Source organism: Erithacus rubecula (genome assembly GCF_903797595.1).
Source record: "Erithacus rubecula genome assembly, chromosome: Z".
Lineage (NCBI taxonomy): Eukaryota > Metazoa > Chordata > Aves > Passeriformes > Muscicapidae > Erithacus > Erithacus rubecula.
In genome coordinates, this window is record NC_136661.1 from 13,818,122 (window position 1) to 13,842,753 (window position 24,632).

Genomic DNA, 24,632 nt, shown 5'->3' on the forward strand with positions numbered 1-24,632 from the left:
GAATTAAATCTTCCACTGATAAAAACACCTTGAAACTAGACCAGACCCAGATAAAAAAATAAAAGACCAAAGAATCTACACAAAAACTAGTAGAACTTCTCTTTATACTCTGTATCTTCATATGAACTTCCTAAAACATTAGGTAGTTAATATAACACAGTAATGCTGTCATAAAAATAACAGGAATTAAGCCAATATAAATTGATGTTATTTGTGCAGAAGTTCTTTTCAAACCCATCCAATTTATCTCCGAATCAAAGAGATATATGTAATACCTTCAAAAGTGAAACACAGAAAAGTAATGATAGCAACACCACTAGGTATTAAAAATGGTAGGATCAAAGATGCATGTCTCATGTTTCTTTATGATTTTCTGTGCTCTGACTGTCCCAGAAGCAAGTGTATCCCACAGTAAATAATTATATTACTTGCCACATCCCAGAGATATCAGCTGTCTTACCCACTCCCCATTTACATTTATCTTTAAGGGTGCTTCCCTCCACCCTTTCCTACTCCACCAAGAAGGTGCCAACTATTTTCTCTCCCAGACAGCCCACTTGTCATGACCATGTTAAACAAAGAAGTAGATACTTTACTTGTTTAGTTTGGAAGACTGTATTGATATTTCACACTTAAAGAAAGGCTGATATGACCCAAACAAATCCACCAAACCACGTAAAAGGAATTATGAGCATTTGATCCTCTTTTGATAAGCATCTAAACCCCTGAATTTTTAGCCCTTATATTTAAAACTAACTCAGACCTCTTCCAGTTACACCTGTGAGTACTCAACTTGTCTACACATGGAGGTGTAAGGTCTCAAAGCAAACATCCAGAGAAAAAGAATGTCACTAGTGGCCATCTCTGCTGTTTACTATGAAGATTATTTACTACCACAGCTACACTACAGCAAAGGCAGTGCATAAAGGGAAATTTGACAGCTCAAAGCATCTTCTTCTACCCCTTTCCCTAAATTCTTGGGCTTGCCTTCAACTTTCCACACAAATGAGAGGGTCTACAGAAAAAAGAAACATGCCACCCTGCAAATCTGAACAATCCCATCTATGCACTGAGGACAGATGCTTGCAGAAAAAGCATTTTACCTGTGTTTTTAGACAGTTATAAATATGCATAGATATTGCAGAATAACAACAGAGTTAATTTTGTCTTTGCTGAAACAGTTCATTTCCCTTTTTGTTACCACTTTGACCATATTAATGCATCCATTTCACCAATAGTCATAGTACTTTTAGAAGCATTCAACTTCCCCAATTCAGGATCTTACTACCACAGCCAGAACCATAGAACCTCTGTGGGAGTCTCCTGCCACTAACAAAAAGGAAAGCAATCCCAGAGAGGTATCACACAATGCAATGGAAAGCATGAGAGAACTTCTATTAAAATGTTCATAAAGCATCACCTCCACAAAAAAAGAAAAGGTTATTACTGCCTTGGTATATAAAAGGGTCCCTCGCTCTTGAGGTAGTCAAGGCAATTTCTTTGATAAGGGCCCTCTTGGCCTTCTACCATCTACAATTCATAACAAGTCAATAAAAGACTTAGCATTACTGTCCACTCATACTGCTAGAGGCTGCATTTCCACCTTCTGAATGCCTGGGAAAAGAGCTTACTTTGAGACAAAATGACCACAATGCCTATCACTGCAATATCCTACCTACCATATCCTTCAGCATAAGGATTCTAGTGGCTGGACCATGACAACTCAGGGCTTCTCTCAGCCACAGGTCATGGTTCAAGTGTGTTTTTAGAGACCAGTACTCAAAATTATTCAGAGTTTACTTAGTAGCACTTTTCCACAGTATCTTACCAACAAGACTGAATAAAAACCTGGCTGTGTCTCCCACTGCTTCAGTTGCTCCTCAGCTGGCTTCAACACTGCAGTGTCTTGACTAGTAGCTTGTGTCAAGACTTGCAAAACAACAGTGCTAGCACTGTTGAGATCCATGAAAATCTGAAAACATTTAAAAAGGAGAAAAAACACTTGAGGAAAAAATGATAGCAAATATAGACAGGTATTTTCCCTTCATTTTATCCAAACACCCCACACACATTTTTCATTAGACTAAACAGTGTAAAGATAACATGACACCCACTCACAGGCAGTTAAGGTACAGGTATAGAAATATTTGCTTTCAGAAATCTCTCAGCAGAAGAAGCAAGCATTAAATCTATCATTACAAGGACATTTGCTAGATTTGAGGAACTTCAAGAAATATTTTGATTTTAAAACAGTTACCTCTCTTGTGAAGTACTTAAGAGCAAAACTGCAACTAGAGATGATTACTCAGCTGAATGCAGAGTAAACCATGGGGTTGTCTGAAAGAGGCAAAGATGAAGATTATTATTATTTTTGCATTTTATTTTTCTGTAAGGAGAGAAAATTACTCACATAGTTAAATTCCATAATTCAAATTCATCAAAACAATTCACATTAATTAAAAAAGAAAGCATTAAGTCTCACAATTAGTACTATATGAAACAATTTTCCTCAACATATTTGGTCTCCTTATTCAGCATACAAATGCTAACCAGATGATCTATAAATGCATATTGGCAAATTTACAATGCATGCACATTCTCAGGCACCCTTGTACCCTATAAAGGCAAAACCAAAATATTGTCCTCCAGATGACAGAGACTACATTTATAAAGACCACAGAAACAATGCTACAGTAAGAAAAAGACACTTATGTGAAAGAAACTATGAAGTCTGTTTCCCTACAAAAAAGACTGTTTAAAGTGTACTTTAACTTTTAATAACACATACACAGTTAAGTATTCATATACTTAGGGTTTCTAAACAAACAACAAAGAACTGCTTCTCTTCATAGAGGAGAGAGAAGGAGGTTCACATGGGCATCATGGGGAATTTCTTCATGGAAAGGATTGTTAAGCATTGGAAAGGGCTGCCCAGGGAACTCATGCAGTTGCCATCCCTGGAGGTGGTCAAGAAGTGACTGGATGTGGCACGTAGTGCAGTGGTGCAGCTGACAAGATAGTGACCAGCAAAAGGCTGGACTCAATCTTGGAGGTCTTTTCCAACTGTAGTAACTCTGATTTGCTTTTGATTAATAGGAAAAAAGGCTTATTTTTCCACCTTCGGGGAAAAAATTTCAAGATTAAAATTGTTGCAGCCATAGTAAAAAAGTGGAAGAAACTTATTCTGACATAGGCTTAAAACTTTGATTATTTTTAGAAAAATCACCTTAACAACAAAACTAGCCACAATAGTGAAGACCTTTTATACCCGTAATAACATTTTTGGACAATTGGAAGAAAAAAAATTCACCCCTAAAAAAAACAGTTCTTCATTTCCAAATCTCTAATCATCCTCAACAAAAGCTGATGAAAATTTGAAAGTTCTAAGATTAAAGAAAGTCTGCTTTCAAACCAATGAAACAAAATCACATATCGCTTTACAGCAAAAATTGAACAGGCAACTCTGTCTCTGATTACTTCCAAGTGTAGTGAAGAATCTTCCAGTCTTCCTGCTTTAACCAGCTGTGCCACCCTCCAGGTAGCCAGAGGGGGTTCCTGAAGGGAACCTTTTCTTCCATGAAAAGGTGCAAGAATCCTTCCCCATGCCTACAGAGGCAGTGCCAGTGCTAGCACCTCGAGGATAACATGTTTAAATAGGGGAGGAAAAAACCAGCAGGCTTTTGCTCCAACTGGAAATTTATATAGTTCACCCAGAACAGTTCTCATTAAAAGACATACTTATTTAAGTTAGTAAAATGCAAGCACAAAAAACTTTTTTTTTTTCCCAGTTTCTTATTTTAAAACAATTAGCTCAACAAAGGCAACAACAATAATAATTAAACTGAAATATTAATATTTTTTAATAATGTTTCTCATTCTAGAAAAGGTTTGTATTTCCATTTAAAAACTGGAGCAGCTACTGTTTGAGTTACTGCTAAAAAAAAAAAAAAAACAACCAAACTAAGCTTAGTGGGTCAAACAAAAACTTATTTAACCCAATGTTCTTTCTCTGACAAAACCACAGCAGATACCCAGGTCAGGACATTTGTACATAATGCTGGCCTGTCATCCAGAAAACTCTGGTTCAAGGATTTTCCATTAAGAGGCAGAGAATTTAACAACCCTCAAGATTCAATCCTCAATGAATTTGCACAGTTGGTTTTTGATCCCATGTAAAGAACAGTCCTCACACAATACTGGATGAGGCTGTCACAAGCTAAATAGCAAAACTGAATTAGAACGTAAGAATCTCCCTGAAAACTCAACTTTTACATAAGATTTATAAATACTATAAAATATTTTAGGAAGTGGTATATTCTGTATGATTTGGATGTCAAAAAATTAACTGGAAAAATATCTAATAAACATGTAGCAAACACAAATAGCAGAGATGCAAAAAAACCTGTCTACTGCTACTACTTATTAAAACTTCCTCTGAACAGTTTCTGTTTTCTTCTAGTAAGTCACTAGTCTTACTTGTATTAATTTCCATTTAAAAAAAAAAAAAAAAACAGAAAGAAAATAAAAAGAAATTTTTAAAAAAATTTAGAAACTATTTTGAATCAACCCTTACTGAACAAAACTCAAATGTGCAGTTTAAGCTAGCTACAAGTAAGTTAAGCTAAAACAAAAAGCTATGGTCACCAAAATAAATAGCGTAACCCTCTGGTTCTCCCTGAACCCCTTAAATACCCAAAGATGGAAGGAGAGGGAAAAATACAGGTCTTGGTCTGGGTCAAGTTTTATAATCATTTTCACACCACATTGCTAGAACAAGTAAGTGTGCTAGGCATAAAAAAAAGCAGACAGAAGAGCAGGCAGCTTTTATTTCATGCTTGCTGAAACTCTGGTCACTGAGAATTTTAACGTTCTGCACTGACAGGCACTGACCCCCAGAGAACACTGCATTTGACCTAAGGCCGGGGAGAAGGCTTCCAAAATTGAAAGACAGAACTGGGATTATGGGTGTGTAGTTTGAATAGAAATGTGTAATATCACATGGTGTAAAGCTTAGAGTTTGTGATTTTAGAATACAGTGACACATATAAAGCAAGATGGAGGTTTTAGGGTGGAGGCTTAGTCCTTCCTCTTCACCTTCTTCTCCATGGGTTTGGGTGATACTGTATGATTGGATAAAAAAAGTCCACATTGCAGACCACAGGTGGCCGGTTTTTGGCTTAAAAGTAAAAATAATTTAGGTGTCATTTCTTAATTGGACACTTTATCCTCAAAAGACCTTGTAGAAAGAGAGATAGAGCTCCATTTTTTATTAGCTTGAAGTGTTGTAGAACTCAAGAGTTTGTGAGACTGTAATATAGATAAGAACTAAGAAACATCTGAGTCTGAACAAGAAATACTGTCTTGCTCATTTAATCCTGACCCTGGCAAAAAGGGGATAAAACCTGATACATGCTCTTGTCAAAATGTGATGTAAAAAAGCCCTCACCTTCCCATCAACAGGATTTCTATAGGGAACTTATTCTCTGTATTCGTCCTGTAAAGACAATTGACTCAAGGAGGGCATCAGTTCCTATCTTAGTGGGATATGCTCAAAATACAATTTTAATTACTGTCATGTACAAATGCACATGTGAAAGTTATTCTTGAAGACAGACACAGTTGTACTTCAGGAGTTTCAACCCAGTTCTCTCCAATCGTAGTTTGTTGTGATATTGCCCTCATGTTTTTTTTTTTAATTGATGAACAGGGCTCTTCAGACCCTAATTTACACAGAGGATATAGATACTCCTTACACCACAGAACTGCAAAGGCTATGTATATTGGCTCTAATACTGTGGGATAGAGACAACCTTCACCTCTCACATACATGCACCAACCTCACTGCTGCATGGGAAAGGAAAAAGGCACATAGGCTACCCCATAGATTGGTTAAATCACAGGGACAAGGACTTTCCCATAGCTCATGGGACTTCTACAGCATTATTCACTACCTGTATTTCTACAAGACTGTACTAGAGATGAAACTCAGGAGGTGAGCATTAAATAGCTATTGTCTTTTGGGTACTTTCAGAGACATGAGGCACGTATAGAAATTCTGGCACAGTCTGTCAACCTTATAAGCAACACATTATTAGAAGGAAGGTAAGGCCTGCATTTGTGTCACAACACCCAGAATTTCCAGGTTTGTGACCCACAGAGGGAGTGAGAACAGCCTGAGTGAGCTGGGCTGTGATCCACAGAGGGACTGAGAACAGCCTGAGTGAGCTGGGCTGTGATCCACAGAGGGACTGAGAACAGCCTGAGTGAGCTGGGCTGTGATCCACAGAGGGACTGAGAACAGCCTGACCCACGGAAGGGACTCATCTGAATTTGTCATCTCCTTCAGAGCAGTGAGTTTTGCTCTTTAGTATTGTTCAATATTTTTCTGGGAAGTGCTTTGACAGTTAAAGCAACAGGTTTTTTCCCAGTTTTCTTTGAGGGAACAATTTTTCTCCGAACTAGCTTAGGGCCTCCATTTAGAGGTTTCCTCCCAAATCTGCCCTAAACCAGGTCACTATGCCAGAAGTCTGTCCTGCAAGAGGAAAAAGAGACTATCCACACCCCACAAGAAAAAGCAGCTATCCAAGATTGAACTGGATATGACAATACTGAACATGACAATAGGATATTCTCAAATTCTCAGTGTGAGGGGAAAAAAAAGGTGGAGTTACACCTAGAATAAAAACAAAACATCAAATGCCACCCCTTAGGACAATGAATGTCTTCAGAGACTATAAATACCAATAACAGTCTCTCATCATTGTCATTCAATGTCCTACACCTCCATTCCCACATTCAAACTCCTTCATCTCCTTTAAGTGGCAAATATCCAAGCCTCATTCCTGTTCTATACTTTATTCTTTAACTCCCTTTCTAAGGGGGTATCTGCAAACACATTTTACCTTTCAAGAACTATTCTAAGGCTTGTAAATGTTTTAGTTTTATACTAGCCATGCCAGTTTAATGACTTTCCTGAAGAGTCAATGCTCCTGATACAAAACACTGTCCTGAGACAAAAAGGTAACTAGGTACTTTTCCCATCACACTAAAATACATCGTTATTTAAAAATCACATCAGCTATGAAAAGAAATTTGTGACTTCTAAACATCTAAAGGGGTACAAAATGAAGGATTTCACCACTAAACACCTCCCTACTTCACTATTTCCAAGAAAATGCGGAGTAACAACTCACTCTTATCCAGACAATTAATTCTATGTATTTCTGTTCTCTTTTGTTAAGAATTCCATTAATTCTTTCCCACTGGAAGAAGATCCAAGAATAAATTCAGTTAAGATTTTATGAAATCAGAAGAAGACAAAGCCATAAACATATTATACAAAACACAGTGTGCTCTCACTGATCATAGTGCAAATACATTCTGGGCTACTTCAAGAGCACAAGTGGCTGTTGCTACCCTGCTTTACACAGTGCCTGAGACAGCTCCTAAGACACCATTTCCAGTTTGGTTCTCATAGCTCTCCCTTTCTTCAGCTCAAGAAGGAATGAACTGGAGAGAGGCCAGAGTTTCAAGAACAGTCTGTGGTCTAAAGCAAATTATCTGTGAGGAGAGTTTGAGGACTTAAAAGTGGAACCTAAGGAAGACTTTGCAGACACTTAAAACTAACTCCCTGAAGAGTGCTTACAAAGAGGACCTGCCACTTCTTATCAGCAGATGATACAGCTAATAAAGCTATACCCTGCAGCTCAGAAGGTTCAAGCAGAAAACTGGGACTGTCTTGACAGCACATCTGTTTCAAGAAAAACAGTTTTGATGCTGAAAAGCCATACAACTCCTGAAATAAGTAACAGAAACGACGGCATTCAGCCACAGATACAATACATTCACAAGGATACTGTCACCTTCAGGAAAAGTCAATAGTTACACTGAGGTCTCTCCAGCCTTCTACAAAGCAGGAGAGCTTTCCATGAATCTCTTTTCTAGCAATGTAGTATCTGTATCAAACATGACACATGCTAGTAGTCCTCCTGAGGAGAGCAACCAAGAGAACTAAAACTATTCTGGTTATTGAAGGTCCTAGTTAAACTCACTAATAACTACAGCAATTATCAAAACCAACACAATTACTTAAGCATTACTAAGATTTTTCAAAATCTACAAATTAATTTATCTATGTGTAATTGAACCAAGCTATCTATAGTTTGCCTAATTAAAGCCACAGTAAAGAAAACAAACAAAAATGTTTGAGAAAGAGTCAGAGGCAGTTTTTCCCCATACTGCTAGTGGCAAAAATACAAAAATAGAATTTCCAAAATTTCATTTTTACAAAAATTTAACATTGAAACTAAAATCTAGGTTTGAAAAAAGCATGCAGAAGACACGAAATATGCAAGAAATAAGAACAATGACGACCACAGCAATAAACAACTGGAATAAGAAAGGCTGCTAATAATGTTCAGGAAAGGCATTCAGATCATATTAAAAATTCTGAGGAGAAGAATGACCTTTCACATTAAACAGGAACTACCAAAGTGACAAAATTCCCAACAAAAAGCAGAGAGCAAAGAAATGAGACAATGCCAAGGATTAACTCAAAAATTATTCTGTCACACGTTTCAGTACTGACAACATAGGAAAAGCCAAATGGATACCGAGAGAATGTAAGAATGCTTTTAACATTTTATAGTCAATTTCTAGAATGACCCATACTACAAGGTCAATCTCATTCTTTTGACTTCCTCCTAATTTACCTAATTTATGGATTTTCAAGAAGACCTAAGAGACCACTTAAGAACAAACTAGTGCCAAACAGCTGAGCTGGAAAGGTAAGTCTCATCCCTCATGCTCTGGAACAGATTTAAACCCTCTCTACTACCGTTAAATCCCACTTCTTTGAAATATTATATACAAAACACGGGTAACAAAACCCTTTATTTTATCATTTATACACACGATGGTAAATGCCCTTGATGAGAACAGCACAGTGAAAGAACTAGACAAGAAAAACAGAGAGCAGCGACAAATTGGTGCTGCTATGAAGAAACCAAACTCCATAAGAAACGTGCCATTAGCAAAAACTCAGGTATATCTTATATACTATGAATGTAAATTGAATTCAGCAGCATTTTGCTGATGTGCTCTGTGGGCTAATTTAAAAGCCATGTCAAATATATTACAGACACGACTTCACGTACGAGACACGGGAAGCAAGGCACATGGATGCATAAGTGGGAAGCAGCATCACTACAGCACTTACGGCCTTGTTCTTGTATTTTACACACACTGCTGTCTCTTCTACGGTAACAAACTGGAGAAATAACTCACCAGTGCTGCACTGAGCCTGTCTCTGATAAGGGGAAGACACTGTTCAGCAGAAAAAATGTTCTTCAGCCTGCAGGAAGAGAACAATCACCTACAATAAAGGCCAGTACTACCCCTTCCCTCAGGAAAACAAGTTACGTCAGGTTAACGCCTCATCTTCCTCCCATGCCTTCCCATTAATTCTATTCTGACTAAAAACAATTTAAACGAGAAAGCGGGAACCTGTTCCCTGGAATTAGGTAACAGTTATTTCCCTCCTGCTCCGAGCAGGCCTTTGCCGCCGCCAGGATAATGGGTAAGGAAGGCCTCACCGCCTTAGCGGCGGGGGCGGTGCCCCGGACCGGCACCGCGCCGGGCACTCCACGCCGGAGCCGCGCCGGCTCGGGCAGCGCAAACGGGAGCACAGCCGGCGGAGCAGCAGCCCAAGCGAGTGAGCAGGAGCCGCGCCGCCCGCAGCGACACAGCCCTGGGGCTCCGTGTCCTCGGGCGCTGCCCCGCTGGCAGCCGCGAGCGCCTTCCCCCGCCCGCCCCGTCCCCTCCCGGCCTCCCACGAACCGAGAACAGCAAATGCCGCGGCGGCACCACCGCCTCCCCGGCGCGCCCCTGACGTCACTGCCCCGCGACACCGGAGCGCCGCCCGCGCCGCTCCGCCCGCCAATGAGGAACGGGGGCGGGGCCTGCGGAGGAGGGGGCGGGGCCCTGGAGCGCGCTGCCCGCTGACGTCATGCGGCGGGTGCGCGCGCGCAGGGCGGCTGGCGCGGGAGGCGCGCTCCCGCCGCAGGGTGAGCCGCGGGATGCGGGGATTCTGGCGCGCTTCGCTCCGGGGGCGTTCCGGGCGGCGCTCCGCGGAGCAGGGCATCACGGCGGACATGCCTGGTGTTTGTGTCAGAACATAGCGCTAAAAATATATATGAGAAAGTAAAGCAGAAAATACAGAAAGTATGTAAAAAATAAAGTGTACTTTATTGGCGTGCCAGCGGTTGGGGATGACTGCACGGGCACTGCGACTCCGGGCCATGAGCGGACAGGCGCTTTGCGCAGTGTCGGGTCTAAAACGCGAGTTTTAAGGCGTTACCTCAGCGGCAGAAATTAATGAGGGTCGTCCTGCAAAATCCTTTTTCTTTCTCCTTTTACTTTTCCTTTTTTCTCCCTCTCTCTCTCTCAAAATTTTTCTTCCTCTCTCTCCTCCTCTTTCATTAATCTCTCATTTTCTCTTATCCTTTCCACGCTGCCCCTTTATCCAAAACCCACTGCCACGTGCTTACGGACTAAGTCGGGGTACTCAAGACACCCATTCTTACGCCGTGTGCACCAGCCGTGTGGCTGATTCCTCTCGTCCCTGCTGACCACTGTCCCTTAAGACTCTGGGCTGCTCCCAGATCCCGAAGGGTGGTGCATCCCGCGGGGCTCGCTGCGGCCAGGACGGACCCGCTGATCCCGGGAGGATCGAGCCCGCGCGGGCCGGGGCACGCGCCTTTTCCTCTGCCGCGGTCCGCCGGCCCGCCAGGGGGCGCTGCCCCGCCCGCCGGCCGCATGCGGGGCCGCTCTCTGGCTGCAGTGCTGCACGACACGTGGGGCGCGGGGCCGGGGCGAGCCGGGCCGAGCCGGGCCGAGCCGAGCCGAGCCGAGCCGAGCCGAGCCGAGCCGAGAGGGGCCGAGCCGAGCCGAGAGGGGCCGAGCCGGGCCTGAAGGGATCCAAGCGGAGCCGCCGCTATGCCCAAGGTGCGGGCCGGGAAGCGGCCGGAGCGCCGGGAGGGCCGCGCCGGCGGTGAGTATGGAGCGGAGCGGGCCGGGCGGGCGGGCAGGATCCCGGAACCGAGAGCGGGCCGGCGGGGTGCCGGCGCATCGCGGCTGCCCGCGGTAACACGGGTCTCTGCCCTAGGCATCCTGTTCAACACCGGGGCCGGGCAGCACATCCTGAAGAACCCGCTGGTGGTGAACAGCATCGTGGATAAGGTGGGAGCCGGGCGCTGGGCGCTGTGCGCGGCGCCCTTCGCGTCTGCTCTGCTCCTGGCGTGCCCCAGGAACCAGCGCCAGGACATTCTTGTTCTCCCCGTTTCCCACTCGTTCCTTTATAAACGACTCTCATGGGTCCTTGATACCCAGTTCCAACTTTTTACTGTGTAAAAAAGCGCTCGCTTTCATTTCAGAGTTAAATGATTGCTAGTGAAACACTCGCAATGCTGTTTGTCCTTAGGCTGCCCTGCGCCGCACCGATGTCGTTCTGGAAGTGGGGCCGGGAACTGGAAACCTGACAGTAAAGATGCTGGAGAAAGTCAAAAAAGTAAGTGCAAACTCTCTCACATTCACGCTCTTCCCGAGTTCTGAGGATGCTGTGGCTTAGACTCTGGCAGACAGAAGGGCCTTCATAGGCATGATGCAGGTAAGTAAGAATTACTCCATTGATATTTTTCTTAACATTTGAATAATCCCAATGGGTTTTTAGCTGATCATGTAAATTTTGTGTGGTTTTATCAAACTACATTGCCGTTATCCATTTATGTGGTAAAGCTTGCATGTATTTAGAGAGGGAGGAAGATGCATAGCCCAATAGGGATTTTTAAAGAATTGTTTAGAACCATAGCAACAGGTACAGGGTTGGGGGGTTTATGATTAAATTCCAGTTAGGAGCTGCATGGAGTTGCAAATATACACATTATTTTTCAGGTTATTGCATGCGAAATTGACCCTAGACTTGTTGGTGAGCTTCAGAAGAGAGTCCAGGGAACGTAAGTATCAATTATGGAAACAGAGTACCTAAAAAGCAGTGGAGCTACTTTGGTACAAATCTTGGCAACTGCTTATCTGAGGATAACCACAATGTATGTTCTCCCCCAGGTGTCTAGCGAACAAGCTTGAAATCAAGGTTGGAGATGTCTTGAAAACAGACCTACCATTCTTTGATGCATGTGTGGCTAACTTGCCTTACAAGGTATGGGCCAAACACATAGCATACAACAGCCCTTTAAAATCCTTTTTAAATGCCAATTTCTCGAAATTATACTAACATTATTAATTTTTTTCTCAGATTTCTTCACCTTTTGTTTTCAAGTTATTGCTTCATAGACCTTTTTTCAGGTATGTGGAAGAATAGAGCTCTGTATTACCTGGGAGGAGGGAAAATAGTTTTAAAAATATTTGCAAATCCAGTATTTTTTTTTAGTTTCTAAAACCGCGGTTTTATGGATCAGATCTGCACAAAAAATTTTCTTTATGTACATAAATACATAGCCTGACAGGGCCTGGAAATTATGTTGATATATTGAGCATGAGGAGAAAATTTAAACTTAGCAACAGTGAGTGCCCAGCAGATAAAAACAAGAGTTACACTTCTTTAAATAAGCATTATTCCAGGGCATCATATCATTTCAAATACCTTCCTACCTAAGTTAGTCTGGAAAGGGTAGAATCAATGCCAAGTCATTTTCTTGTTGTCTGATTTAGAAATGTAACTGCCCTGTCTGTGTGTCAGACATTAGTACGTCAGTAGCTTTTGATTTCTCCCAGACAGACATTTGTAATGTTACTGGTCAATTTTTGGAAAGCTTGGATTTGAAGGACTCAGCATAGTTATTCAAAATTATTTATTACAGGCAGGGAACTCTGAGACTAGACTGTCTTGATCCTGATCCATTTAGCAGTATAAATAATCAAAATTATGTAACAGCTTTAAGGAGACTTAGATGGCTTCACCAAGTTCTGTGATGGTTTTTGGGTTTTTTTCAACATACTAATCAAGGCAGAGTTGTTCATTATAGACATTTATTCTTCTAAGTGCTGAGGCAAATTGTGTGTTTTTCAAGTGTGTTAGTTGGCTTCTGACATAAAAATTGGTTACTTAGAATTGATTTTCTCATTTCTGTTACTCTCAGGTGTGCAATCCTTATGTTCCAAAGGGAATTTGCACTTCGTTTGGTTGCAAAACCAGGAAGTAAGCTGTACTGCAGGCTGTCTATTAATACCCAGTTATTGGCTCGAGTGGACCATCTGATGAAGGTATGTCATTCTGCATTTAGATAACTGCTATCAAACACAGAAGAGTGTTGCAAGGGATGTGAGAATTTGCTGCTTAGTCACACAGCTGCTTGACTACTCTTAACTAATAGGTTGGGAAGAACAACTTCAGGCCTCCTCCCAAAGTCGAATCCAGTGTTGTCAGAATAGAGCCAAAAAACCCACCACCACCCATCAACTTCCAGGTGAGCAGTGTATAACTCAACATAACATGCTAGTGATAGTACTTAATTTAATTTTTCTTTCCACTTACTGCTGAATTCCATGTGCTGATACTAGTACAAAGTACCAGCTATTCATTGGAGTTTCCCAAATGCTTATTTCTCGGTTGATCAGGTTTGTGTTATGACAACAACAGACAATTCCACCATCAACTGGGTGCAGCTTTGTGTACAGTATTTCTCATAAGATCATGATGAGTGGAGAACTGCTAGTAATAATGTCCCTTTCATAATGGTTCACATTTTCCAGAGATGTTTCTGGCTGATGATTTTCCAGGTTTTGATCAAAGGAATATATGAGATTTATCTTCAGATGAGCATGTGTAATCTCAGAAGACAAATGTTAAAGAAAAGTATTCTTAATTTTTAGAATACTTCAAGACCATTTCAGCCTTGCCCAAGGTTAGACAGATTTTCTTCAAGTATCTCCCTTCTCTGCACCTAGGCACAAGAAGTACAGTTCGGAGGTTTTGGGCATGAAGTGTTTTCTCCTCTATTTGTATGGCTTTGTCCAAGACACAGCTGGTTTTGTGTTCTTTATAAAGACATTTTCATGAAGGATTTTCCCTTGCATTCAGTATTATTCTGAAGTTGTCAGTAGTGACTGTTTCTGTTTGTGCTAGCTGTATGTTGCTTTTTAAAATTCTGAAATTACTCATTTCAGGAGTGGGATGGTCTGGTGCGGATAGCCTTTGTTAGGAAAAACAAGACACTCTCTGCAGCATTTAAGTAAGTAACCTCTATCGAAGGAAATCTTTGAAGTTTGAAAGCCTATCCAGTTAACTGTTTGTTTTGTGCAAATGCATAGCAGTGTTACATGGTCAGTGATAAACCATGCAGGAAGATATATATACTGATGTCACGAGCTTTTTCCTTTAGAAGAAAACTAGGCAGCTGTTTAAAAAGAACAGTTCTATGTAATCATTACAGTTTTTTGTAGTAGACATTAACCAACCAATCAAGTGAATATTAGGTTACAGCTCGGTTTTAATGCTAAATATGTATTTGTTTCAGATCAAGTGCTGTAGAGCAATTGCTGGATCATAATTACCGAATTCATTGTTCCTTACATAATACAGTAAGTTTCTTCTTAATCTATTACATTCTCTTTCTGTTTACTGTGACCTACTTACTGACATTTGTAAGAGTAAGAAATTAACATTGAAAACCTTAACGTATCAAAGGTTTACCAAAAGAGTTTTAAGGTGGAGGAACTTGCCTCTTTTCTTAGAGAAAAATCTAAAAGGGTTATTAAATCTTCAAGAAAAAGCTTAGAATGAAGTATATTATTACAATATTGTCTGTATATGTATGTTCTCAAGATCTTTTACTAATTCAATAAAACATTGCATGTCTGCTTTTCAATACTGTTGTGATATATATATATTGAAGGGACTGAGATATAAAAATTCAGCTACAATAGAATAATACAATAATACATAATAGAAAAAGTGTAACTTAATTTCTAAAACAAGAACTGTTCTAAGAGCAGGAAAGAATTAAATTATTTTAATGAACCTTTTTCTATGTTATGAGTAGAAAAATCATTTCTATCCCCTTTTTCATTGACAGGAAATCCCTGAAAACTTCAAAATTGCAGAGAAAATACAGACAGTTCTTAAAGATACAGGTTACTCTGAAAAACGAGCCCGCTCAATGGATATAGATGATTTCATTCGGTATTCTTTCTTTTTCTCTTTAGGCCTTCCTTTTAAGCTTCTTTAAATTCTCTCTGCATCTGTATCTGCATAGCAGATTAGGTTGTATTGGTTGTATTGGGTTGCACAGGAATAGCAGGGTTTCCCTCTCAGTAACAGACACTCCTTGCTTCCAGTCCTGAACATGAGCCAACACTTAAGGCCTATTTATATATTTTAAATGCTGTTTATAATATTGAGGAGCAAGTAGCTATGTATTCCTATTTCAGGTGTTTGTGTACTAGACCCTTCTGTGTCTCCTTCAAAAATGGCCATAGTGTAAACTGTTTACTCTAATTTCCCCGGAGTCTTACACAGCCTTTCTCTGCCTTGAGGATTAGGCCGTAGTCTATAGCTTAATTTTAAATATGGATGATTAACTGCTACATTCCACTCTTTTGTGGCATCATGAATGCCCTCGTAATTCAAGGTAAAAGTTCCTAGCTGTTTACACTTGGAGAACTAAGACAGGTGGTGGTCTGTGAAGAAACACAGTGAACCTGGTAGGATGCAACATAAGTAACTACTTTGAAAATAAACCTGCATCTCTAAAATGGCAAATTTGCTAATAACTTCAAGTGCCAGATTTGTAAAACTTCTTTCTTTGCAGTTCATCAGTGATGGCTGCTTTCATGCTATTTTCTTTGCACACCTTAAAAGTGCCTCAGGCTGAAGTTTGAGTTGCTAGAATTGTAATATATTTATTTCACTCTTTCAGATTGCTACACGGCTTCAATTCGGAAGGCATCCATTTTTCATAGATACTGCTGGAAAGATGCTGTATTTTTTCACCAAAGTTTTACCCAAGCCAGAATGAGTACAATGGGACAAGCTCCTCATAAAATCAATTAACAGAATACGGCGTATACGCTTGGACTCAAAATAAAATGCTAGATGCAATTTTATCACAGACAAATAGGCAAGAAGCTGCTGCTCTGTATTTCAAAAGCAGTAAATTCTTTCAAAGCTGAAGTGAGGTGCTGGACTGCCTCATGACTGTGTTTTTTATATGTATCCAAAACACAGATTGACAGTAATTGAAATCTGTGTTCTCCGATGACGGACTTCACCTCAGCGTATTCATGCACCGTACTCAGCAGTACAACCCCTAAGGGGTCTGGACAGCAAGAAAGAAGTTGAAGTAATTCCTTTTTGTGTGTGTGTTTGTTTTAAAGTATTTAAACACTTCGTTTTGATTTTAAATGCCTGTCTCTCTCATCCCTTTGGTAACTGCCAGTACTGCAAGCCTGTTAGTAATCTGCTTCGCTTAGAGAATCCCAGTGAGTGTTTCTCAGAAAACAAAAGAATTTACCTTGTGGACTTGATTATCATTTTTACCCTCTCGTCCACTGTAGGAACGGGAAAAAAACTACCAGTGGGCCAGGGCTTATAAATACAGACAGTGCAGGGTTGGGTTTTTTGTTAACTAAATTCAAGCAGCTGTTTTTTAAGATAACTACTTAATTAAGGCAGGGAAAAGTTTTAGTACATACCGTAGCTTTCAGTGAAATTTAGAGCAATGCATGCAAATTAGCAAAACCTCCTCTAAGAAAAACTTTATTTATACACATTATTGAATCATTAAGGTTGGAAAAGATGTCCTGAGCTCAGCTAGCAGTCATTACATGCCATTGGTTTTTTAAAAGTCATTGATTCAGAAGAACAGAAAGAGGCACTCAAATCCTGCAGCACTGACTTCAAAAACTGAATTGCACATTTATTTCACAATTTAATAGATCAGTAATACTAGCGCTGCTTCACTTCATGCAGAATCAAATAATGAGTTAGGTAAATAGCCACAAGGAATATGGTTGGACTAATACAGAAGGAACAAGTGCTGAAGGTAAGTGTCACGCTTCCTTAATACTTTTGTTTTACTGGAGAGGAATAGAGGATAAGCTTATTTGAGTCCTGTTCAAGTAATTTCAGTCCATTATGGCAGTGGGGCTGCAGAAATTAAAGTGCCACAATCAGCCCTATCAATTTTCGTTGATTCTAACTGCTTCAGTATCAGTGTAGATCTGACTTAAAGCAGGCTCTAACACAAGGACTGGCAATAGACACAGTTTCAGCTTGCATGTGCTACTTGACAGGTCAGGTGTAATTTACAGGGCTTTGTAAAAAAGGTGCTGAAAGCAGACTCCTTTGTGGACCCACAGTAAGCAACCACCTGGTTGAGGTGCTAGGCTTGCATGAACAAACAGTGTGGAATTTTACTGGTACTCCTGTAGTAAACTTTCAGAAGCTTTTTAGAAAGTTAAGAATTGTCTAGAGCAGCTTCAGAGAAAACCTGATATTGTATGATGACCTGTACTATCACCTGCTAACAGAAGCTATTGTCTTCCATTCCATTGTTTTTTCTTTTAGCTGTGATGGGTGATGATCTTAAAAAGTGCTCAGAAAGACATTATTTTTTTAAAAAATGTGCTGCAAAACTAAAGTCAGGACAGTGGTCTGGAGACTTCTTTCTATGTAACAAACCTGTGCAGAAGAGTTTGCTTTATTTTGAAATCAGAGGCCTTTTCAAAAATTCAACTGATGTGCTTACAAATTGAAACCCTTCCCAAAGCATAACAAAAATTCTCAAATGTAATTCATTTAACAGTTTTATTTAAAACACATTATGTAAAATCTACATTGTTTCAGTTTTCATGTTTACACACAGGAGGATTTGTTTTTAACCATGATGCGACAAGAGCTTCCCATAGTCTACCTTTCTATGGGAGTTACAAACATTAAACACTACAAGAAGTTCTGGCTCATTTAACTCTCTTTTCATTGCCTTCCCTTTATTCCCCCCTTCCAGGCCTAGCAGAAACAAACAGGCTTGTATTCCAAAAGTAATCTTAACATTTCCAAGGAAAGTCTGCTGATACAACCTCCTGGTAAGAGGGAGAACTAGAGAGGTCTACAGTTCTTCATTTGACAAGTTCTTACATGAAAGGTCAATCTTTTTTTGATACTGACTTGCAAAAATAACTTTAGTGCCACCACCTAAAAAGTGCTGATACACAAGGCGCCATTTGTGAGAATTCAGGTATTTGTGGGATTTCTGTTAGCACTAGGTAGAGGTATTGTGCAAAATCTTCAAATGATGCAATTTTACCCCACTTTTCAGCTGCTGGCACTGTACAAAGGGAAAAGTATTAGCTACTTCTTAAAGCAACAGAACTACTCAAGCTACTGCAAACTACGGTTAATGTACATGTAACTTTGTCATGCATCAAAATCCAAGTTTTTAAAACAGTATGTGAAAGGCCAGTATGGACATATTTATCCCCAAAGTTTTGATAGTTAACTTATCCATACATAGCATTATCACACCATACCACATATCATATTATCTGCATTATCCTAAGATACAACTCTCCTCAGTACTTAAAACATTACCCTTTAATATACATCAACTAATTTATATTTTTGTGAGTTTTTGTTGATTTGTTGTTTTTTTTTTTTTTTGGTTTTTTTTAATTGTTACAGATAAAATGCTAAAATCATATAACCATTCTTTATGGTATTAAAATAAATCAAGATTCCAGGTTTTTACAAGAAAAATGGAATGTCCAGCTGTTCATCCACTCTTAAAAGCCGGCAGTTCCTCTTTAAATGATATGGCACATCCCGTGAAATGAAACTAGCCACCAAAAAATAAGTCTTCTGAAAACACATCAAGAATGTACACACACAATAAAGTAATTTATATTGACAAATAAGGAATGTATTCTTTAGGCTGTGCTTCAGAACAAGGATATTCAGGGTTACGTGGCCTTCATCAAGGCACAGAATGGGAAGAGTTAAGCACAGCTATCTGTGGAAGAGAAGTTACGTAAAACCACTAGTGAAGTGTGCATGCATGCCACAAAACTGCACAGCTGGTCTTTGTCATAAAACTGAATGTGGTCAGGAGGAAGTGCTGTGACTTTCTAATGGCCACAGTTTTACTTTACTGAAAATATGGCAAGTATTTCCAAACATTTCACTATTTGAATAAATGAAATATTTAAAACAAAGTGCTTCACAGATCTGAACCCTGCATGGATGTGCTGTCTGGTCTAGAAGCATTTTGTAGACATCATAGGAGCATTTCACATAAAACTGAAAATGTCATTCAGGTGAATAAGAAACAGGACATTTCCACAAACATTTCTAACGTTTTTACACGTTCAAGTAGTTGAGTTCTCTCGGTCACTAGGTTTTGTAACAAATGTGTGCTACAGCAGTACGGGTTTGTGAATTCCTTTAGCAGCAGAGGCTCTTTTCAAAGGGCACGTGGTCTTTTCGGGTTGATCTGTTTACTGGCCTGCTCCTCTTCTTGCAGAGCTGCCCGGAAAGATTTCACTTTGTCTTTAAGGTAAAAACAAAAGAATGAGTACTGATGTGCCTGTGCTCGACAGATCTTGAAACTAAGCCCTGATCCTCCACATCCCAGCCCTAGCAAACAACAAAGAACATTCCTCCACACAAACAGCTGACACTACAAACTACAAGAGGATTGAGCTAAGCTTGCATTCACACCATACAAACAAGTTGCTTAGCAACTTAGTCTCTTTTGGATACCACCCGTGTCTCTAGGCAGGACAGGTTTCTAAACTGCACAATTGTATGCCCAGCATGTTCACACTTTCATTCTCGTTCTATCTTAGAGAGTTTCAGGAGATACACACCACCAATACCCTTTTCCTTCCCAGCACTTTCCAAAGCACTCTTAGGGACATACAATATTTATTTATTTATTTAGTGTGTTTTAGTGTATTTAGTGTACAGTCTGCCATTTCTGTACATTCTAAAATCCAGTAGTGCAAATTCTAGTCTCCTCTTGTTTTCTCACGAATGACAAAACATTTATGAGTATGTTTTGGAACTTACTGTAAATATTTAAATGCATCATTCACTGGTTTCATTATAATTCAATAAGAATTGGAGAAACCTAAGGAAGGAAGTGTAGCATCCTCATTTTTTTATTACTGTCCCTTTCATTCCACAGTAATATGCCCAAGAATGAGAAGAAGGAAACTCAAATGATGGCAAAACCCTGTCAGTCCCACAGTGACAGAATAAAGGCTGAACGGTTCAGTGACCATTACATGCCACATGCAGAACACAGACAGCAATTTTTTTACTTTTATATGTGTTACCTCCTGTAAAACTAGAGTTACATTAAGCTGGCTGTAAAGATGTGAGATCTCTCAGCATTTTATCTTCAGTACACTTTTCAGAATCAGTATCTGCTAAGTTTTTTAAGAACAAGCAGTCATCTAAACTGCAATTTTTTCACTGCTGGTATCTCAAATTGTCATCTTCTGAAGAGAAAGCCATCATCCATAAAAACAAAAGGAAACTTCAACTCCTAGTAGAAGTGTAACTGGCATGCTCAGGAGGCAAGCAGGCCACATCTGATCTGTTTATTGTATACCAAGTAGATCCTCAGACTGGGTAAAAGATGTGATTTTAACTTAAAAGTGAGTTTTTTAACACAGATCAAGAAAACTGTTCCATCAGCCCCCAAACCCACCCTTGAGCTTTTGCCAGCATAGCAGTATGTCTCCTGGAATCTAAACAGTTAATGAAAAGGAAAATTTATGTACCAAATTGACAAGCTGATTTTAGAAGACAAGTGTAAGAGCTAATTTTGGGCACTAAGAATTAGCTGTAGTTTGTTTTTCAGAGACAGGCTGACAAAATTCAAACAAAGGCTGTTGAAAAAAAAAAGGAAACTAAGAACTAAAATACCAGAGCTTGATGGCGCTCTTAAGCACAGTCTTAGAAATAACAGCACGCTCCCAGCTACACTACACAACACAACAGCAGGGACTGGGAGTACCCACTACTTTTTCCTTATTGCATGGCCTTCTATTCCTTTTCATACAGTTGGTTTGTATTTTCTTACCTTACTTGAGTGTTTTGGAAAAAAAGAAAAGTTGCAAGACTGAGTTTGTACTTTCTGGAGGTAAACACAGACTCTTCCTTTACATTAGGATGAACTGATCATAGATGTGAGCTTGTTCTTAGACTTCAGAATAAATGTTCCTTCCACTGAAGGCCAGCATAAGCAAGGAAAAAAGACCCTAGAATATAAGCACTTCCTTTTTCCTCCTTGTTTTTACTGCAAGTCTCCATGGCATTTGCTAATAACACAGAGACAAGTGATTAAAAGCAACTTACCTCTAAGTTCGGTCAGAATATCAATTTTTTGCTCTAGAATTGCTTCAAGTTGGGTAGCATAAGAATCCACATCATAGTCTACTTCTTCTGTCATCTCAAGAAGCAGCTTTTCAACTTCCAACCATCTAATGGATTCCTAGATAAAAGTTTAAAAATACAGTAAAATACATCAGGAAAGTGTCAAGACAAAGAGCTGATTAAGACTTTTTCGCACAATGACCACACATTAAAGTCACCTTAATAGAACAGATTTCAATCAAAAAATGAAACGTTATTCCTACTTCAGCAAAACTGCATTTTTAATTTCAGTGGCCATATCATCACAGGCAAACCCCAGGGACACAGTTCTCTTCAAACTCACAACATCAGATGGTTGTAAAGGTGAGAAATTTAGGGAACAGAATTTTGTCACTTTTTATCTGCTTGACAAGAGTCAAAGTTTGGAGTTAGGCTTTATGTCACAAAGTCATTATTACATTTAAGAAGCCAAGGTAATTCTGCCCTGTTTTGAGATAAGCTGTATAAAAGGGTATCTATTTTAAACTCACTATTAACTCACTCACAAAGGATTACAATAAAGGTTGGTTAAAGAAGTTCATCTTTGCACTCGAAGCATTACAAAAAATAAGAGGGGAAAAAAAAGCTTGTAGCAAAGAAGAGTGCAGCCAAAAGTTTAAATGTTACAGAACCACACAGAATTGTGATCAGAAGAACTGAGCTTATTAGAAATGCTTTGGTTCAAAAAAAAAAAAAAAAAAAAAAGAAAGCAGCTGACAGTTCTAGGCATACTAGAAAGCTCAGTTTGACATATTAAGATGAAGTATTTACCTCTGTGCTCTATAGCCCAAGCAAAACTGAAAATGTAGTCCAAACCCCTTGTCTGTTTTTTGGCTTTCAGGAGAGATGGAGCTTACACTGGGTAAGATTGATCTCATCTAACATAACCCTGTACATCAAAGACAAAGACTCCTGCACATGTAAGAGCACAGTTAGTTGCATCGGTGTATTTTAGCCACTTTTGTTAGGAAAGGATGTTGTGTATCAGCTGCTTTCAGGAGAATGCTGACAGATGAAGACCAGCACAGCTGCTGGGTGCAGCCCACCTACATATACAGCATAAACTAACAAGCCATGCTGTGAACGAGGGGCCTGAGCCTCGGACACATCTCCTCCCAGGGACTGCCAGAAGGAGCAGTGATCCAGCAGAAGGCCAGATGGACACACAGAGCCAATTACATCTTAAACTAATGCAGCTTGTCTCTCCAGAAACTGCATTAGGACACAGCCACAGCATATGGCACACGACTTTCACACTTCTGTATGTTTTACTTCAGGGCTAATGTTCCATAAGAACTAGATCTCTACATCCACTGTAAGATGTTTTATTTAGCATCTTGCTTTATTATGAACACATATCAATGTTCCACTAAGTTAGACACCTAAGCTGAGGAGATAATGTGTATTTCCTACAGGTTTGATGGTCTGCTGCTCTCTAGGAGCAGATGTGCCAAACAGACAGCTTACGTAAGGGCTTTAAGGTTATGAACAGAAGCAATCCACATTTCCTTCTGAAAACAAGTAACTTACTGCCACTATTTTTTGCGTGTAAAAGGTTCCATAGGACTGACCAGCACTACATGGGCAGTATTCCTTCCAAAAGCCCTGACTAACAGCAAGAGAAATCTTTAAGTAGCTGTAACATGGAAGCTAACGGGCAGTTTGAAATATATGTGTCTCTTCTGGATTTCAGAGGGAGATGTCACAACAGAATACTCAGATTTAGACACGATACTTGAAGGGAGATGACCAAACAGAAATGGCACTGACAGAGACATAACTGTTAATTACCAGCCCAGCAAAGGAAAATTTTACTAAATTTCTGGAATAACACAGAAATGTAGTCTTTAATCACGGGGACAAAGGTCAGGTATTATGTAATCTGTTCCTATTTGTTTGATACAATCAGCTTAACATAATAAATCAGTTTAGGATTCTTTGACAGACAGAATGGCTACAGACCAGATGCTCCACCATCTTCAAGAGTATGCACTTTAATTGGGAAAATCTGAATTCCTGAATTAGGATAATACAAAGTAGAGCTCCATCTTTTACCTGGAAGACAGTCCTGTGGTCTTCTACTACTTGCTCTTCCATTTCTACCATTTGTGACACGGCTTCATGGAAACTAAACAACTGTGGAGAAACTTCTTCTTCCTAAAAACAATAGTTAACTTTGTTAGCCTGGAAAGAACTGTGGCTACAGAAAAATGTTGAGTGTGACCCATTTGATCATAGAACATGGGAAAAAACAGGCAGAAGGAAAAATCTGTCAAAAATAGAATTGAATACTTCTAAGAAGTATTAAGAAAATCTCCAGGAATGAATAGAAGGGACAATAAATTAAAAATATTTACAAAAATAAATTTAATTAATATTCACAAAAAAATTTCCAGTCACTAATCCTAGCAAGTACTGGAAATCAGAATATTCCACATTAAAAGAACAGGTTAAAATAATGGGAAGAGGACATCTCAAGGGAAGAATTACAATTTCTAATAATTTCTAATGGATTTTAACACCCACAGAAAACCTTGGGCGGGACTTTTGGCTGTGCATGCTGCAACAGACAGGAAAAGATTTTCCAAAAAAGAGAACAGCAATTACATTCAATACATTCCAAGAAATCAATATTAAATTAAACCTTTGGAAAAAAAGTTAAATAAATACTAAGGGAGAAATCGAAAATGTACATAGTGATTGATAAATTAGAAGAATGCACATATGGATTTACAAACTGGGACAAAGAAGGCTTCTTTAGAAATGAATAGTGAACAAAAGAAAAGTACTGTAGGCTGTAATGAATGTTTAACAAGACAGTATAGTTCCTTACACAATGCCTTTGAAATTTTTTTTTAAATATTAACTAAGTCTTATATTTATTCAACGCGAGTAATGAACAAGTGATATGATATCTGGTTGGAAGGAACATCCAATGGAAAGCTTTGGAATCACTACCATGTTCTTATGAAAAAGAGTCCTGGAAAAATAGTCCTTTACTAAAGTGAGATACACTACACATGTCACAAAGTGATGTCTGATAAGACTGAGAGTCTTGTAAAAAATGTTAGAATTGTAAGAATTTTTCCTATTTTTCATGGGCATTTTCACAAATAGAGTTTTGATCCCTTTTGAATATTTAAGGACCAGGACTAAGGCTGATAATAGCAATGAGAGAGAATGCCCTTCAGAAGACTTC

General features: G+C 39.5%; 3 protein-coding genes across 4 annotated transcripts in view; 1 reads left to right on the forward strand and 2 right to left on the reverse strand.

Annotated features, from left to right (window-relative positions):
- The window catches only part of IPO11 (importin 11), a 79,749-nt gene extending 69,835 nt beyond the window's left edge, over window positions 1-9,914 (reverse strand). Inside the window, exons 1-4 of one of the 2 annotated variants that reach the window (XM_079330136.1) lie at window positions 9,838-9,914; window positions 9,286-9,352; window positions 2,258-2,337; window positions 1,829-1,972 (exon numbers count right to left, since the gene is read on the reverse strand). In XM_079330136.1, the coding sequence (XP_079186262.1) occupies window positions 1,829-1,966 (138 nt within the window). In that variant the 5' untranslated portion in view covers window positions 1,967-1,972; window positions 2,258-2,337; window positions 9,286-9,352; window positions 9,838-9,914. Of the gene's footprint in view, window positions 1-1,828; window positions 1,989-2,257; window positions 2,338-9,285; window positions 9,353-9,837 lie in introns of those variants that run through there. The other variant, XM_079330135.1, reaches the window with a different exon arrangement.
- A 976-nt stretch (window positions 9,915-10,890) lies between these two features.
- DIMT1 (DIM1 rRNA methyltransferase and ribosome maturation factor) lies at window positions 10,891-17,552 on the forward strand. The gene is made up of 12 exons (XM_079330138.1): window positions 10,891-11,050; window positions 11,165-11,238; window positions 11,480-11,566; window positions 11,950-12,011; window positions 12,121-12,214; window positions 12,311-12,360; window positions 13,155-13,278; window positions 13,389-13,481; window positions 14,182-14,246; window positions 14,532-14,595; window positions 15,090-15,196; window positions 15,933-17,552. The coding sequence occupies exons 1-12, from the start codon at window positions 10,996-10,998 to the stop codon at window positions 15,973-15,975; spliced, it is 918 nt and encodes a 305-aa protein (XP_079186264.1). The 5' UTR covers window positions 10,891-10,995; the 3' UTR covers window positions 15,976-17,552.
- A 267-nt stretch (window positions 17,553-17,819) lies between these two features.
- KIF2A (kinesin family member 2A) overlaps window positions 17,820-24,632 on the reverse strand; it is a 52,309-nt gene continuing 45,496 nt past the window's right edge. Inside the window, exons 19-21 of the mRNA XM_079330397.1 lie at window positions 23,489-23,590; window positions 21,377-21,512; window positions 17,820-19,558 (exon numbers count right to left, since the gene is read on the reverse strand). Of these exons, the coding sequence (XP_079186523.1) occupies window positions 19,473-19,558; window positions 21,377-21,512; window positions 23,489-23,590 (324 nt within the window). The 3' untranslated portion in view covers window positions 17,820-19,472. The remainder of the gene's footprint in view (window positions 19,559-21,376; window positions 21,513-23,488; window positions 23,591-24,632) is intronic.

Coding starts and splice junctions, on each gene's coding strand:
- DIMT1 (XM_079330138.1), top strand. CDS start 10,996: ATGCCCAAGGTGCGGGCCGGGAAGCGGCCGGAGCGCCGGGAGGGCCGC. Junction 11,051..11,164: donor CCGGGAGGGCCGCGCCGGCG/GTGAGTATGGAG, acceptor TCTCTGCCCTAG/GCATCCTGTTCAACACCGGG. Junction 13,482..14,181: donor CACCACCCATCAACTTCCAG/GTGAGCAGTGTA, acceptor TACTCATTTCAG/GAGTGGGATGGTCTGGTGCG.